Raw genomic sequence first — 15,116 nt, 5'->3', positions numbered from 1 at the left:
CTGCCTCAACAATGTCGCCACCCACAGACACCACTTACCCAATGGTCAGAGGAGAGTTAGTGACAGTAGCATCCAAACCTCGAAGACATAGTGGTTGGTTGTGCTCCAACGATGGTAGTAAGGGTGTCGCCGCCACCTCTAAGGCCCCTAGCGAGCCCATCTCCTTCAGAAAACCATCGATACAAGTGTAGCGGGCGTAGCTCCTGAAGTCGGCCGAGAAGTTTTTTCACTCAACTAAGACGTAAACAAACACTTCTATGGTTTTTTTTAACTACATGAAGAAATTACTACAACACTGATATTATTTTCTTAATATGCATGAAGAAATTAATAAACTCGACCAAATTATGGTTCCTCAGTGGGCACAGCCGGAACCAAGCTTTTTTTTGTTATTGTTTGGAAAAAATATTAGTACTCCAATCTCTTGGAAATGAAACAGGTGACAAGGTGGTTTTCTTTAGTTGTGTGCATTTTTTATAGAGGACAAGAAAAGCAATACAAGGACTGCATTGTCTTACAAACGATTCCTCAAGGCTCTTTTTAGAGCACGAGCTAAATGTTTTTAGTTTCAGTTTTAGTTTCTCACGGAACCAAACTGTTCCTAAAAAAATCAATTATTGGTTGCTTGTCATTGTGCTAAGTATGTCATAAAAATTGACAAATTTTGGAAGGAAGAAAAATGCAAGAAGCAATCGATCTTGTCCCAGCAATCCAAATAAACTAATCCTTGCACTGTTTGAATGTATCACCAGAAGTTCTTGATGACTACTCTATCGGCCGCAACGAAACAATAAAAATTCATTGGGGTGATGCGGCTACAACTAGAGCCACAATCTCAAATAGCTAAAATATTTCTCATGCAATTCTGAGATGGCCAGATCGCCTCTCTTGATTTCTGTGGTCCACTGGCCCTTGAAAGTGAAATGGTTTAGTTGATTAGTCACCTAGTTGATGACTTTTTTCAATGCTGATGGTCATGATCTCTGCTACAACTGTAGAACAAAAAACAGCTAATAATTCTGCCACAATTCCATTTTCCATAAGTGATCATGATCTTTTAACATTTACCTTTTGTTCCCTTTTCTAATATTCATTTGCACTAGTGAAATGTGATGAATTATGCCATTTCACAAGGTTCACGATACGTATCACAAGGGCACATATTTTTGCTTCCATGTTGTCATTAGTGGCCACGGTAAACCAGTAGGAGTACCACTAAATTAAACTAGGAGTCATTAACTAGACTTGTTCTTCCAACCCTTCACCTTTCTTTTTATATATCATATCCTTTCCACAGAACTGCTTAAAAAAGACTATTACTATGAGAGATTAGGGTACATAAGGCGGTATTAAAATTTGTTGATTGATTCCAGTGCTAGCCTGTGTCGGTACGATTGATCCACCAAACCCAAGATTTTGTGCTCACAAAGCTAAACCTTTCTTCTACTTAATTAACAACTAACATAAGACCAAACTGCATGAGATGGAAAGAAAAATATGTATTGCGGGGCATGAGCTGTCCCCCCTGCACATGGGGCTGCATTGACATTTGCATATAGTTTTTCTCAGAATTCAGGATCCATGTGCCGGGCTCTGTCATGACGACTCATGCCGTTAGCTGATTGCCGTGGCCGCTCCCTGTTTTTGTTATAGATACCTAGGAAATATTGGTAATGGAGAGGAACATCCTTCTGGTTTTTCTGTGGAGTAAGATGCACACTGTTATCATTTATTCTCAATATCCTTTAAACCATTGTGGCAATGTAACAACCATGGTTAGATTTAATTTTTTTTTGTCACATTGACCAAAGATAAGCATCAAAATTCGAACCACCTTTACTACTATTTCTGTTGTAGAACTCGGAGCCTATTTTTTTAGAAAAAATTGAGAACTTGCGTATTTGTTTTGTAGATCTCCACAATGCATATAAGGATAAAAATAACACATGATTGCAGTTGTATGGTTTTAAATGTCCTACATAACTTAAATGATGCGTCATTTTGTATGAAAAATAATAATCTTGGCTTTAGACTATAACATAGCTATTACAACGCACGCCGCTCAACATTTTTCACGTCAGGCATGATGTCAAGACAAGTCAAAGCACGCAACAACGTTAAACAAGTCCACTGATGGGCGGGCACGTCACGCCAGAGGACTGTGTTTGTTTCCATAAATTTAGGGAACGGTCTTTCCATGAAGTTATACAAGATAGTTTCTAGGTAAAACATTTTGAAAAATACAGAGAAAGAAACCCTTACCAAACAGCGAATCAAACTTCTAATATGGATATTTAACAAATGTGCAAAATCCATCAAAAATATTGTAATACTTCTGAATCAAATATTCTTTAGTGAAAAATAAGACTCCTAGAAGAAAAGGTTCAAAGCAAGAGTAATTATTTATAGAAAAAAGATTGATTGGCAGTGCAGAGGAACAACTTTCTGGCTTTTTTTTCATGGGGTAAGATGCACACGGTTATCATTTATTATTGTCAATATATCCATTGAACCACATATTTGTGGCATTGGGACAATTTGGGTTAGATTTAATTTCCCTGTCAGACTAAACCAAAGTTAACCATCAAAATTCAAACCAGATTTACTCTTCTATTGTAAAACTTGTAACCTCTTTGGTTTGTAAGAACTTATACATTAGGAAGTTCTTACAAACCAAAGTGGTTACAAGTTACAAGTTTATCATGTCATGCTTTAAAAATCCTACATGACTTAAGTGATATTTAGTTGTACATAGAAAAAAAGAATAATTCAGAAAGATCAATTGACGTCACAACCATTGAAGTGGGTTGCGCCGCATCAAAAGACCGATTGATGTCACAACCATTGACGCGGGCGGCGCTGCATTGAAAGACCAGTTGGCGTATTGGTGTGGGCTGCGCGGTGTCGAAAGATCGATTGATGTCGCAACCATCGGCACGGGCTGCCGCGCACCGAAAGACCAATTGACGTCACACCATTGGCTTGGGCTGCGCGGCACCGAAAGACCAATTGAAGTCGCAACCATTGGTGTGGGCTGCGTCGCGCCGAAAGACCGATTGATGTCGCAACCATTGGTATGGGCTGCGTCGCGCCGAAAGACTTGTTAAAGTCACAAACTATTGACTCGGGTTGCGCCACACTGAAATACCAATTAACGCCATAAACCATTGGCGCGGGCTGCGCCGCATCGAAAGTTTGGTTGCCGTCACAACCACTCGCGCGGACTGCGCTGCCCGAAACACCAGATTATGAACGTTTTCATAAATTTAGGAAGCAGTCATAAATATAGAGACCGGATTATCAACATGTTTTAAATACTTTTAAATTGAAAAATCTTTAACAAAAGTAGTACACTCTTGGAAGAAAAGGTTCAAAAAGCAGGAGGAAATGCCTGGATGGGGGTGGGGAGTAATAAGCGCCGTTAAGGGAAGGGGAAGCATGGGAGAGGGGGCGACGCGTGTTAACGTTGAAGAATGCTCCTCCCCGCGCCGTCGTTGTTTAATGCTATAAATAAAGCTAGTCAGAGAGACCGAGGAAGGCCCCAGCAGAAACGTCGCCTCTTCTCCACCGCCGGCCCACAAAATCCCAAGGCCTCTCCCTCCTCTCTCCTCGCTTCTCTTCTCCTTCTCCGACCGACCGCCATGGCCCTGGACTCCGTCCCTTCCTACCCCAGCGACCTGGGATCCAGCGGCAGGGCAACCAGGACCCAGCAAAGAATCCGGTACGCTCCCGCAGTTTGCCCTGCTAATTTCTCGCAGCAGAAGGTCGATGCTTTGCGCTTCAGTTTCTTGATTTTCCTTTTTCTGCTCTTGCCATTGCTGTGCGTGGCGACGCCAGGAAGGAGGAGCGGACGTGGACGGCGGACACCTACGCGCCGTACGACGACGGGCATCAGTGGAGGAAGTACGGCGAGAAGAAGCTCTCCAACTCCAACTTCCCGAGGTCTGCTTCTTGTTCTTGGCCGATTCACTCCATTCCCCCAAGCTCCATATTTTTCCTATTCCCGTTCATGCATGTGTTGCCTGTGTGTGGTCAAGTAATTTCAAGTAGAACGGTTGGTTTCTAGGTGTTGGTAGATCTACTGGTGAATTAGCAGGGACTGAAATTGGGTGAATTTACTGAGGGCGTGTGTTGATCTGGAACATTTTGGGGGGGTCCTGGACCTTCTACTCCTTTTTCTAACAGGAAGAATTCCTAGCTCGCTATATCAAGAAAATTAGCCAATATGCATGCAGGAATCTTTTTAGTCTACTATAGGTGGAGAACATGTTTATTGACTAGTAATCTTTAGTTTCTATAACATTATACATAGAAATAGAGACATTTCTTTGTATGCAGCTTGTGAATGGGCCAGATATTAAAATCAAAATAATTAAGCTTATTTTTTGGAATAATAAAATTTCATCAGTACCACAAATCACATCACCGCTTACCGCACCCAGAGTTTGTGTATTAGCAGGCGGTCTGGTCAATGTATTTGATTCTTTGCAGCAAACTCTGTTGTGGACATAACATATTGCGTGGTTTTCCACTAGTTACTTCTTGGCGGAACTAGAATGCGACAAGTGTCGGCATAGCCCTTAATCAAGTGGAAAGTAAAGGCATGCTCGTCAAGACGTCAACTAAAAACTGTTTATGTAATCGGCGTAGGGACCTTCACAGCGGCTATCTCTTACGTAATTGACAACCCAGCAAGACAAATAAAAATCCAAAAAAGTGTTGGCTCGCCATATGGATAAAAAAATCGCAACTGGACCTCCTTTGTTGCCTGTCATTTGCAAGTCGTTTGAAATCTAATATATATCACTAGCAGGCTAGAAGTTTCCTCATTTGTTTTGCCCACTTGTCCTGATTCAAGTCTGCAACCTTTAGCATCATGCCGACGGTCCCAGCTAATACTTCTTTTACTTCCTTGGAGACTGGTTGGCCCGTGATGCGACCCAACATCGATCCTGTTAGTCCATCAAGAGACTGCTCATAGATGTTAACGTTTCTTCTTTTAGAAAGCGGTAGATAAAAGGTCCCCAAAGCGTGTGGTACTATGGAACATTTTGGCCTAATTTTAATAGATTGAATGTTGATGGGGGGAGAGGTGAAAATAAGCACACGATTTAACAATTGTGCTTCTTTATAGGAATGTTGTAAGTAATGTTACTCTATGCATGTATGCTTAGTTGCTTACTTAAAGCACTCAAATGTGAAGAAGAATAAGGCAAGTTGGCAGAGGAAAGGTGTCAAAATTTACTTGTACTTTCCTCAAAAAGAAAATTACTTGCACTGTCATTAGATGGGACACTACACCACAGAAGCCATGCCAAATGCATGCACTCTCGAATGCACCTATTGTATGTCTATACTTCCCTAACTAGTCCTGGAAATGCATTTGCTCTTGAATGCAACTATTGTCTGCCTATATTTTGTCAAAGATTTCTTCTGTTTACTTCGGGCTTGGAAATTTAAATCTGCGTTGTACAATTTGCAGGTTCTACTACAGATGTACCTACAAGACTGACCTGAAGTGCCCTGCGACGAAACAAGTCCAGCAGAAGGACATGAGCGACCCACCATTGTTCACGGTCACTTACTTCAACCATCACAGCTGCAACACCACCTCGAGGCCCATCGGCAGCGCCCCAGACACCACTGAACAGTCGTCCTCGAGGAGAGCAGTGTCCATCTGCTTTGGGTCGCATGCCACCGGCGAGCAGCCGACATTCCTAACGTTGCCGGGCACACTGCAGTCTCCAGCGAGCACAACCAACCAACAGAGCGACAGAGGCGCTTACGGTCACCAGTTTCAGTGGACAGACACATCACCATCGGCAGGCGATGCCCCAGTCAAGATGGAGACCGACAGTCTTGCTGGAACAGACGCTTCGTCTGGCGCTGCTAGCGGTCATGCTCTGTCGAGGACACTGCTGCCGATCGGCCAGTCGAGATGCATCGAGTACTTCCAGTTCTTGTGATGGAAGTGTGCTGGGGAGCTCCTTGGTCCTTGTTGCAGGTTGAGTCTGAGTAGCGACGACTGCTGTTCTGAAGTTCTGAAGGATCCACATCAAGAGATTACTGCCGCTGCTGCCACCGCTGTTCTTTTGCTTCCTTTGCATTCAGATTCGAGCCAGATTTGTGTGCTTGGATGATGTAAAGAACTAGACTGAAGTTTATTTATTTATCTAGTAGTACATCACCTTGAAAAAGAAAGGTAATGTTTCCCATTTGGAAGTAGTTTGGCTCGCCGTTCGGTCACTAATGAAGTACTGCAAGGTTCCAGATTCCCTGGATGCGTGTGTTGGTTTATGCAACTTACTACCTCTGTACACTAATGTAAGATGTTCAACGTCTTACATTAGTGTACAGAGGTAGTACTATATTACTCCCTCTGTTCACAATATAAGATGTTTTGCATATTTCTATATGGGCTACATACTGACTGAAATGTACATACATGTCTATATACATCTGATTCAGATAAAAGTTCTTTTTTCAGCGGCACGAGGGGGAGAAGAATAGCTCTTCACAATCACACCATTCGAATGAGTCTATAGATTTAACTCCAGGAAGGTATGGCATGGCAAGGCAAGGCAAGGCTCTTCACAATCACACCATTCAAAGAAGGCTTCTGCACACAAAAACAGGCCAAACTGACGGCCGCTGCCGTGTGGCCAACTGCCCATGTCATTTCTCTGCCACATTTTTTCGCCGTCCACCGCCCCACGGCTATAAAAGGCAGGAGTTTCCCGTCCCGGTTCATCTCCTCACTGCCCACAACTCCATTTCCCTCTCCACGTCCCCCTCTGGCTCCACTCCCCTCATCTTCACTATGATGCTTTCCCTATGGTTGGATTGGGCGCCGCTCACGGAGGAGGAACGGATCCTGGACGAGGAGGGCGCCCTCATCGCTAAGGAGAGAAGTGGGATCACCAGGACGCGCAAGAGAATGTCGCCCTGGTCCCTAAGGAGTGGGATCACTGAGACCTACGGGCTGGAGTGCACCACAGGCCACCTCTTGCCAGCCTGAAGATCGCCCGACACCATGCCAAAGTCTGCCCAATGACGCACACATGCCCTGACACGACTAGTTTCTCGCCCCCTCATTGTTAAGGAGGCATATGATGTCCGCTACGCCGCATAAGCCTAGGTCGTTCACCCCGGTGAAGTCTTCGAGGAGACCGTCATCGTGCAATCGTTGGCGGTGGAGAGGAGCATGCCATTTGGCGTGAGTTCGAGGTGGCACAACCAACAAGGAAATGGACACAGAAAGGGAGCTCGCGCCAAGGACCGTGGCTGCGTTTACCATGTCGCTCACGTCCCCTACAAGTCTCACTCCGACAGTCTCACTCCGACGTGAACCACATCGGACCGTCACAATGCCATACCTAGTCGACAGCCGACTCGTCACATGTGCATGTCCCGTGCATAGCATTCGCTATCGACTCGGGCTCATGAAAATGCAAGCTATAGCTGCTACATATATGTAAAAGTAACATTTTTTGAACTACTCGTCTATTAATTATGTATCATATATAAGACCATCGTATTGCAATGTTATGTCAATTTAAGTGTTGAATACCTCCAACTTATGAGTATTGAGTTGATGCAACCAAAGAAAAAAGAAGAAGAAGAAACCGCATTATGACAAACTCTGAGTTTGCGCGTCGCGTCAGCAGCCTGAAAAACAATCATGGACCACACTCCATGCACATTTTGAAGGTTGCTAGAGTTGCTAAAAAATGTAAGTGCAAACTAAACCTGATCATACACCAGGCCGGGTTTCGGTCTGGGCTTCAAAAAGCCCCAACCTCATACTCCAAGCCCAAGCCCAAGCCTGGCCTGAAGCCCAAATATGCATGTTCTTGAGCCCAAGCCCAGCCCGAATGCAAGCCCAAAGCCCAAAAGCATGACAAGAATGTTGTTGTTTTAGTTCTACACATCTAAGCCCAGCCCAAAATGTTGAATAATGGAAGCCTGGGCCCACCCAGATATCCTTTCAGGCTGTAAGACAAAGCCCAAACCCGGCTCAAGTGACAAGTCCAACCCAGCCCAGCCCAGGTTTGTGGGACAGGGCCGGGCTGCCCATGATCAGGCTTAGTGCAGACACAAGGACAGGGATGCATTTCTCGCCAGTTAAACTCTGTAATAAGTAAAGGGGCTGGAATATCTGAATGAGGTGTAGGTCAAACTGTAGAAAGGGGTACAAACCGCCACGCTACAAAAATGTACAAGGTGTCAAGCTGCAACTGGAGCAGAATCTTCTTAACAACCAAGGATGTCACAAAAAAGATGGCCCCGGCGCAAGCACCTGTACATGTAGGTAATACATACATGCTACAAAAGAAGAAGGATACGATCTACCACCGTGGATTTGATCAAAATTCTCAGCAATATTAGTCCTCTAACTGTTCGACAAATAATGGAACACAATAGCTACTACTGCGACGAACACAACTTTGAGTAGTAGCTTTGACCACGGCAGAGATGCAGGAGACGTGGATTCTGATTCCAACGGATCAACCTTCTGCCCCCTTAGCTTAGCTATCAATAGGGGAATGAGACCTCGTCTCTTATCTGTTACAGAATTGACATTGGTTAGACAAATGTTTAAGCTGTGGTAAGCTACAATCCTGACCAGTAAAGCTAGTGAGATGTGTTGAGGTCAAATTCAAGGAATCAAAATAGTCAAGCAATTGCCAGCAAAAAATCATTTGTGTAACAATATGAAGCAACTCGATGGATGATTCAACACCATGAGGTAACCACAAATTTGACACAGAAGCTACCATAACACCTTAAAGATCGTTTATGTTCCAATGCTACATACAGGAAACATTGCAACGAAATTTTGAGACTGAGACCAGCAACTGCAATCAGAAAGAATGATAGAGTAAACAGAAGAAAAATATCCTCAAATTTTCATTTTTTATGCTATATCAACATATGCTCTGTGAGTCCAATAATCTAAACCCTATTCCTTTCTGCAGGGGAGAGGGCAAAACCCAAAAAAGTTTATCCAGAAGATTAGGTATGGTTGATGAAACGAAGGAAAACAACAGGTTTCATTTGAATCTGTACTGCTGGCAGAAAATTGATCTTTACATGAATATCAATCCTTGTTCCAATCCTCAGTTTATTGATAACCAAAAGAACTCATAATAACTAGTACTACTCCCTCCGTTCGGAATTACTCGTCCAAGAAATGAATGTATCTAGATGTATTTTAGTTATAGATACATCCATTTTTATCCATTTTTGTGACAAGTAATTCCAAACGGAGGGAGTACCTCCGTTCCTTTTTGTAAGACGTCATGTAAGAGATACAGGGTGTCTTACAAATGGGGACAGCGGGGAGTAGCTCATACTCCTATGTTTTCAGTTTTGGGGGAAAAAATATACATCATCAACAACGCAGTGATTTCTTGTGTCAGAACAGCACCACCAGCTAACATTTCAGATAAAAAAGGGCAGCCCGGTGCACGTAGCTCCCGCTTGCGCAGGGTCCGGGGAAGGGTCCCACCACTTTGGGTCTATAGTATGCAGCCTTTCCCTACATTTCTGCAAGAGCCTGTTTCCAGGACTCGAACCCGTGACCTCATGGTCACAAGCAACAGCTTTACCGCTGTGCCAAGGTTTCAGATCCAACAGAAAAAATAAATCGTCGACCACCTCAGCATTTGAGATTGAGACTGAAGCAGTGCAAATTGCAATTCCCTAACAAGAGCTGACAGCATCATGAAAAAGAAAAACGTATGACATGAACCAAGTACTCAAAATACCTGCTTTCTTCAATCCCCTCTCTTCCTCGCCGATTCTTCGTCTCAAAGCATTAAGTAGTGAGCCAAAATAAAGAGCTAAGACAGTGCAAGTGAAGGTGATAACATTGTATGGCATGCTAAAATCAGGAGTTGTCAATGGAACAAGCAACACTTCTGTGTACGACTTCACAACACCATCTTCCTGCAGGATAAAGACATACCGCAGTGAGAAAAATCAATGCAGAATATTTCAAATCTCCGGCGTAGTAAGCGTTTTTCTTTCCCTGACACTACTGATGAACCCATAACATCTCTACAGCATATACCTTGAAGTTCTCTAGCAAAGGCGACACAAACAATGGATCAGCTTCAGGGTAACTTCGGCTAGAGTTGAACTCAGGAAAGCTAACCAAAGCTGATGGAATATCAAATCCTTGATTAGCATCAGGAGGGTATTCATCTATGTGTAGGAACCCCTGAAAAAAGGTCCATATACCATAGACATAAGTCGGTGAAATTATTTAGTTATGCATGCATATCATTAACTGCAGAATGAACGGCGGTCAAGCAACAAGTGGAGGCTTGACCCAAAGGTCAAAAGTATAATACGAGTAAAAAGTTTATTTCAAATCCAAAAGGAACGTAATTTCAGTAGTTTAAGCAGCAGAGCACACCTTGTCGAAGTCCAAAGTAAGAGTAGCCAATTGCATGCTGCAAGGAAACTTAAGAAGCATCTCCATTGTACCAGGCAAAAGCTTGTCTTCTGATGGAGTGACATGTATCTTGTCAACTACTTCTGATATAGCCTTGCTACTCCCATCAATGAAAACTTCTAGGCTGTGATAGTAGACCTTGACATACCATGGAACAACCTGGAAAACTACAGCCTTTATCGAACAATCATTTGAGCTGTCCACTAGTTGCTTATCTAGACCAGTGGATAGAAATGACATGGCAATTGAGCCTCTTTCATTTCCGCTACCCATAAGAAATCTACTTGCATGATACGGCGCACGGGTGCAAGACCATATCAAGGGAAGCTTCCAAGTTATGCCCACATTCAAAGGCTTATCATTGTTGTAGTTGTTAACATCATACTCATATAGTGAAGAGGATTGGACTTCCAAGTTATCTAATTCTTTGAGGGACCTGTCTGGGGCAGTTGACAATACAAATAAATCATTATTCCATGAAACATCTGACCCAGCTTTGTCAACATTGTCAACTATGCCTTTCTCAATCTCTACAAAAACTCTGCTGGATTTAGACACAAGACATTTCCCTGATAACTTCTTACTGAACAGATGTTCCATGGACCAGCTGGGCTGAAGTTGTCCACCAGTAGAATGTAGCTGTTTACCACTAACTGTATTTGGTTGCAGCACAACTGTGAGTGTTTGATCAAGAATAATACCAAGAGATTGTGATGCTTTCAATTTTAGCTTTTGTGAATGGTAATATCCTTTATAAACTGAAGGCCTGTACAGCAAAGAAGCTATCCCAGCTTTGTCACGACACGGTAGAAGTTTCAGCCAAGGTGTTAGATTCTCTGTGCAGACAGCTTCCCGAGGCAATGCCCCATATCTTAGATTGCCTTCATTCAATTTAAATCCCCAACGAGGAGCAGAAAATGCAGTGGAAGACTCTAAGAAGTTGATGGATGCACAAAACAGTCCTGATAGTGTGTGTGTCAGGTTCTTCCATGTGGCATCAATCTCGGCCAAAGGAAGGTCGAAAACTGCCCACAGCTCAACACCAGGGGGCTTTGCATTATTTGTTGACATTGGATCATATCCGCCCCATTGCTCATAATTCCACCTTCCTTGTGTGAAAGATAGCTCCAGTTCACTAATATGAAATTTTTGGACCTGGTTTAGACAGAACAGAATGATCTTAACAGTAATTCCAAAACATTCATACAAGGCAGTAGGAAGTTATTAAACAGATGAGCAGTGGAGGTTCCTATAATCTTAGTTCATGACCGTGTAATTATCATACAGAATAGAAGAGGTTCGGAAATGCCTGGATTTTAGCAGCTGAGGTGCTAAAATAGGGAGAAATAAACATAGATAGACAAGAGCACTTTTCATGATGAAACTAGAAAGTTAACTAGATAGGTAGGTTGTTCTCTGCCAAGTGCTTTATAATCCTGATTTGATCAAGACAAATTTTGATCTAAACTTAAGGCAGTTTACGTTCTAGAGATTATCCATGTCTCTCTTGCAAAGCCCAAACAGAAGCACCAGCCAAGTCGATTGGAAATTAAGGTATCCTAGATTTTACAGACATTTTAATTGCATCATTTCCACAATAGAACAGGAAACTGCCTGAGCTAGTCGATGTTATGACTAGGAGAATAAATACCCTAATCTAATCCTAGCTGCAAGCCTGAAATAGATCAACATTCAACAGCAACCAGCTTTGAGGCAGTTACTGCACCTGGTGTTACTCTCAGTAGAGTGCCTACGGATCCAGATGGCTTAATTTCTGCGTCCCTAATTACACGAGCTATCCCGAACAGAAACCATAGGACAGCAGGTAGAAAGAGATCTCTATGGTTGAGAAGAGGGATCTATGGGGGTTAAGTACCAGCTGGGAGATAGCCTTGGGGAAGAGGTGGTGGTGTCGGCCGGCGGCGGAGGCGGGAGGCGCGGAGGAGCGGAAGTGGAAATGGGCCAGCGCCTTGCGGTCCGGGAGCGGCCGGAGGAGCAGCTCCTCCGTGAACTCCTCCGCCGCCGCAGCATCTGCGGTGGCAGAAGCGGCTGCGGCTAGGAGGAGGAGGAGGAGCAGAGAGAGGAAGCAGAGCCGCGGCGCGGTGGACGGCGGCACCATCAGCGCCCGCGCAGAGTTGGTCGCCGTGGTTTTGCTGGGGCGCGTGGCGCCGGGATCACTCGGTAGCGCCTCAGGTCATAGGGGCGGAGAAACAGAGCAGGTCAGCTCGCGTTGCGATTCGGTGCCGATGATTTGGGTGCCACGACTCAAAAATGGGTTTTTGGGTCAGCCGGACCGATTGGGTGGAGGCCAATGCTCTCCGCCAGTCGACCGGCGCGCGACGCCGCGCGGCCGTCCGATTGGCGCAAATACAACCGTTTCGATTTATTTTTATTGCATGATAATACGTGTATCGTTTGTATGATAGTAAGAATCATAATACAAGTCACGTACACACGGATCTAGCAAACCTGGATACATAGTAAAACGCTAGCCTTTGCACAAAGGAACACCAACTAAAAAATAAAAATACAAACAAAAGTGAAGAAACCACTGAAATTGACACCAACACTCGTCACCTGCCTCTGGCATCACAACAGCAGCCACTAAGGAAAAAAATGACGGATCACCTCTACACCCGAGCTCGACGCTGCTCCATTGCTGATATGCAGCTTTGCGGACCTCCAAGGTGGCTCGCCAAAGCCGAAACCATTACCGTTGAACGAAGCAGACCGGGGCAACACTCCGGACACGCCATCGAACTCCAGATATGGCACCCCCCACATGACTAAGACGTCGGAGGAGGAAACCATACCTGCCATCCACGTACCACAAACCCGGCACACGATCCTACATCTTTCAGATGCCGCCGATGCAGACCACAATCTGCATCCGCTTCTGGACTACCTCCCAAGCTCCACGCCGGTGCTGGAGCAAACGTTGTCGCAACGACGGAGTCCGAGGACACATGTCCACCACGAGAATGTTGTTGATGCAGACCACAATCTGCATCCGCTCCTGGACTACCTCCCAAGCTCCGCGCCGGCGCTTGAGCAAACGTCATCGCAACGACGGAGCCCGAGGACACATGTCCACCACGAGGATGATGATGATGATATAGACCTGGGGTAGGGTCATAGGCCTGACCTATACGTCCTACCCAAGGTCACTACCCTAGAAGCAAAGAAGCTCACGAGACAACAAGGAGTGCCCAATAAATGCGTTGAGTGCAATCTGATGAGGATAAAAACCTGGGGTAGAGTCATGGGCCTGACCCATACGTCCTACCCAAGGTCACTACCCTGGAAGATAAGAAGTCCAAGAGGCAACAAGGGACCCCCAGTCAAAGATGTTGAGTGCAATCCACTCGACCAGTCATATCACTCGGGTGTCCCCCTACCTATTGCCACTCGACCATTCAAGGAGTCACTCGACCTACCGAAGATCAAGAGTCACTCAGCATTGCAACGGGCAGGCGTTCACTCCGTAGTTTTTAGGTCATTAATAGCACTTAAGGCTGGCGTTATCAGTAACGCCCCTACTTTATGTACATTAAGCCCCTTGTAATGGAGGACGGTGAGGGTCCTGGCGTACTCTATATAAGCCACCCCCTCCTCTGGCACAAGGGTTCGCACCCCCTGTAACATCACACGCATATAATCCAATCGACCGCCTCCGGGCACCGAGACGTAGGGCTATTACTTCCTCCGAGAAGGGCATGAACTCGTAAATCTCGTGTGTACACTGTGACGCCCGGATAATTAGGCTACAGTAATCCCGCGTTAACGATGCCACGTTACCTCGGTTACTGTTACTAACCTCGTGTTAGTTCGAAACCGATTCAATTCAAATTCAAAATCAATCTAACAATAAAAGTTTTCAAAAATTAGAACAAAAATGTTCGGTGGTTGCCGAATATTACAAAGATAATTGTAGTGAAGTAAACACATTTTTAGAAAATGCCTAAGTAATTTAAAGTGCAACTAAAATAAAACAGAAAAGAATAAAAAAAACAAAACCAGCAAAAAAAGAGAAAGAGACCCCCCCCCACTGGGCCAGTCAGCCCAGCTGCTAGCCAGGCCGGCCCAGGCCGCCCCCCACACTCCCCCATAACCCCCTGGGCGACCGAACCCTAGCCCACTGTTGGGGAACGTAGCAGAAATTCAAAATTTTCCTACGAGTCACCAAGATCTATCTATGGAGAGACTAGCAACGAGGGGAAGGAGAGTGCATCTACATACCCTTGTAGATCGCTAAGCGGAAGCGTTCAAGAGAACGGGGTTGAAGGAGTCGTACTCGTCGTGATCCAAATCACCGGAGATCCTAGTGCCGAACGAACGGCACCTCCGCGTTCAACACACGTACAGCACGGTGACGTCTCCCACGCCTTGATCCAGCAAGGAGAGAGGGAGAGGTTGAGGAAGACTCCGTCCAGCAGCAGCACAATGGCGTGGTGGTGGTGGAGGAGCGTGGCAATCCTACAGGGTTTCGCCAAGCACCACGGGAGAGGAGGAGTAAGAGAGGTAGGGCTGCGCCAATAGAGGGAGAAACTCATGTGTTGGCAGCCCTCAAGACCTCAACTATATATAGGGGAGAGGGAGGGGGTGCGCCCCCTCTAGGGTTTCCACCCCAAGGGGTGCGGCAGCCCCAATCTCA

At 45.0% G+C, this 15,116-nt stretch overlaps 2 protein-coding genes across 3 annotated transcripts; one reads left to right on the top strand and one right to left on the bottom strand.

Moving 5' to 3' along the window:
- Window positions 1-3,486: 3,486 nt before the first annotated feature.
- LOC123091537 (WRKY transcription factor 55) lies at window positions 3,487-6,275 on the top strand. Its single transcript, XM_044513073.1, has 3 exons — window positions 3,487-3,721; window positions 3,838-3,942; window positions 5,483-6,275. Exons 1-3 carry the CDS (start codon window positions 3,642-3,644, stop codon window positions 5,964-5,966), a joined length of 669 nt encoding a protein of 222 aa, XP_044369008.1. The 5' UTR covers window positions 3,487-3,641; the 3' UTR covers window positions 5,967-6,275.
- A 1,862-nt stretch (window positions 6,276-8,137) lies between these two features.
- On the bottom strand, window positions 8,138-12,727 carry LOC123091536 (GPI transamidase component PIG-T). 2 transcript variants are annotated; one of them, XM_044513071.1, is made up of 5 exons: window positions 12,339-12,724; window positions 10,424-11,617; window positions 10,076-10,225; window positions 9,771-9,951; window positions 8,138-8,565 (listed from the first exon to the last, which is right to left on the bottom strand). In XM_044513071.1, the coding sequence occupies exons 1-5, from the start codon at window positions 12,579-12,581 to the stop codon at window positions 8,393-8,395; spliced, it is 1,941 nt and encodes a 646-aa protein (XP_044369006.1). In that variant the 5' UTR covers window positions 12,582-12,724; the 3' UTR covers window positions 8,138-8,392. The 2 variants fall into 2 exon arrangements, with proteins under 2 accessions (XP_044369006.1, XP_044369007.1); XM_044513072.1 differs by lacking the exon at window positions 8,138-8,565 and adding an exon at window positions 9,337-9,680 and having other exon boundaries at window positions 12,339-12,727.
- Window positions 12,728-15,116: the final 2,389 nt, after the last annotated feature.

The sequence above is a fragment of the Triticum aestivum genome, chromosome 4B (assembly GCF_018294505.1).
Source record: "Triticum aestivum cultivar Chinese Spring chromosome 4B, IWGSC CS RefSeq v2.1, whole genome shotgun sequence".
Classification (NCBI taxonomy): Eukaryota; Viridiplantae; Streptophyta; class Magnoliopsida; order Poales; family Poaceae; genus Triticum; species Triticum aestivum.
The sequence above is the reverse complement of the archived record's forward strand: the minus strand, read 5'-3'. Positions and strand labels throughout refer to the sequence as shown.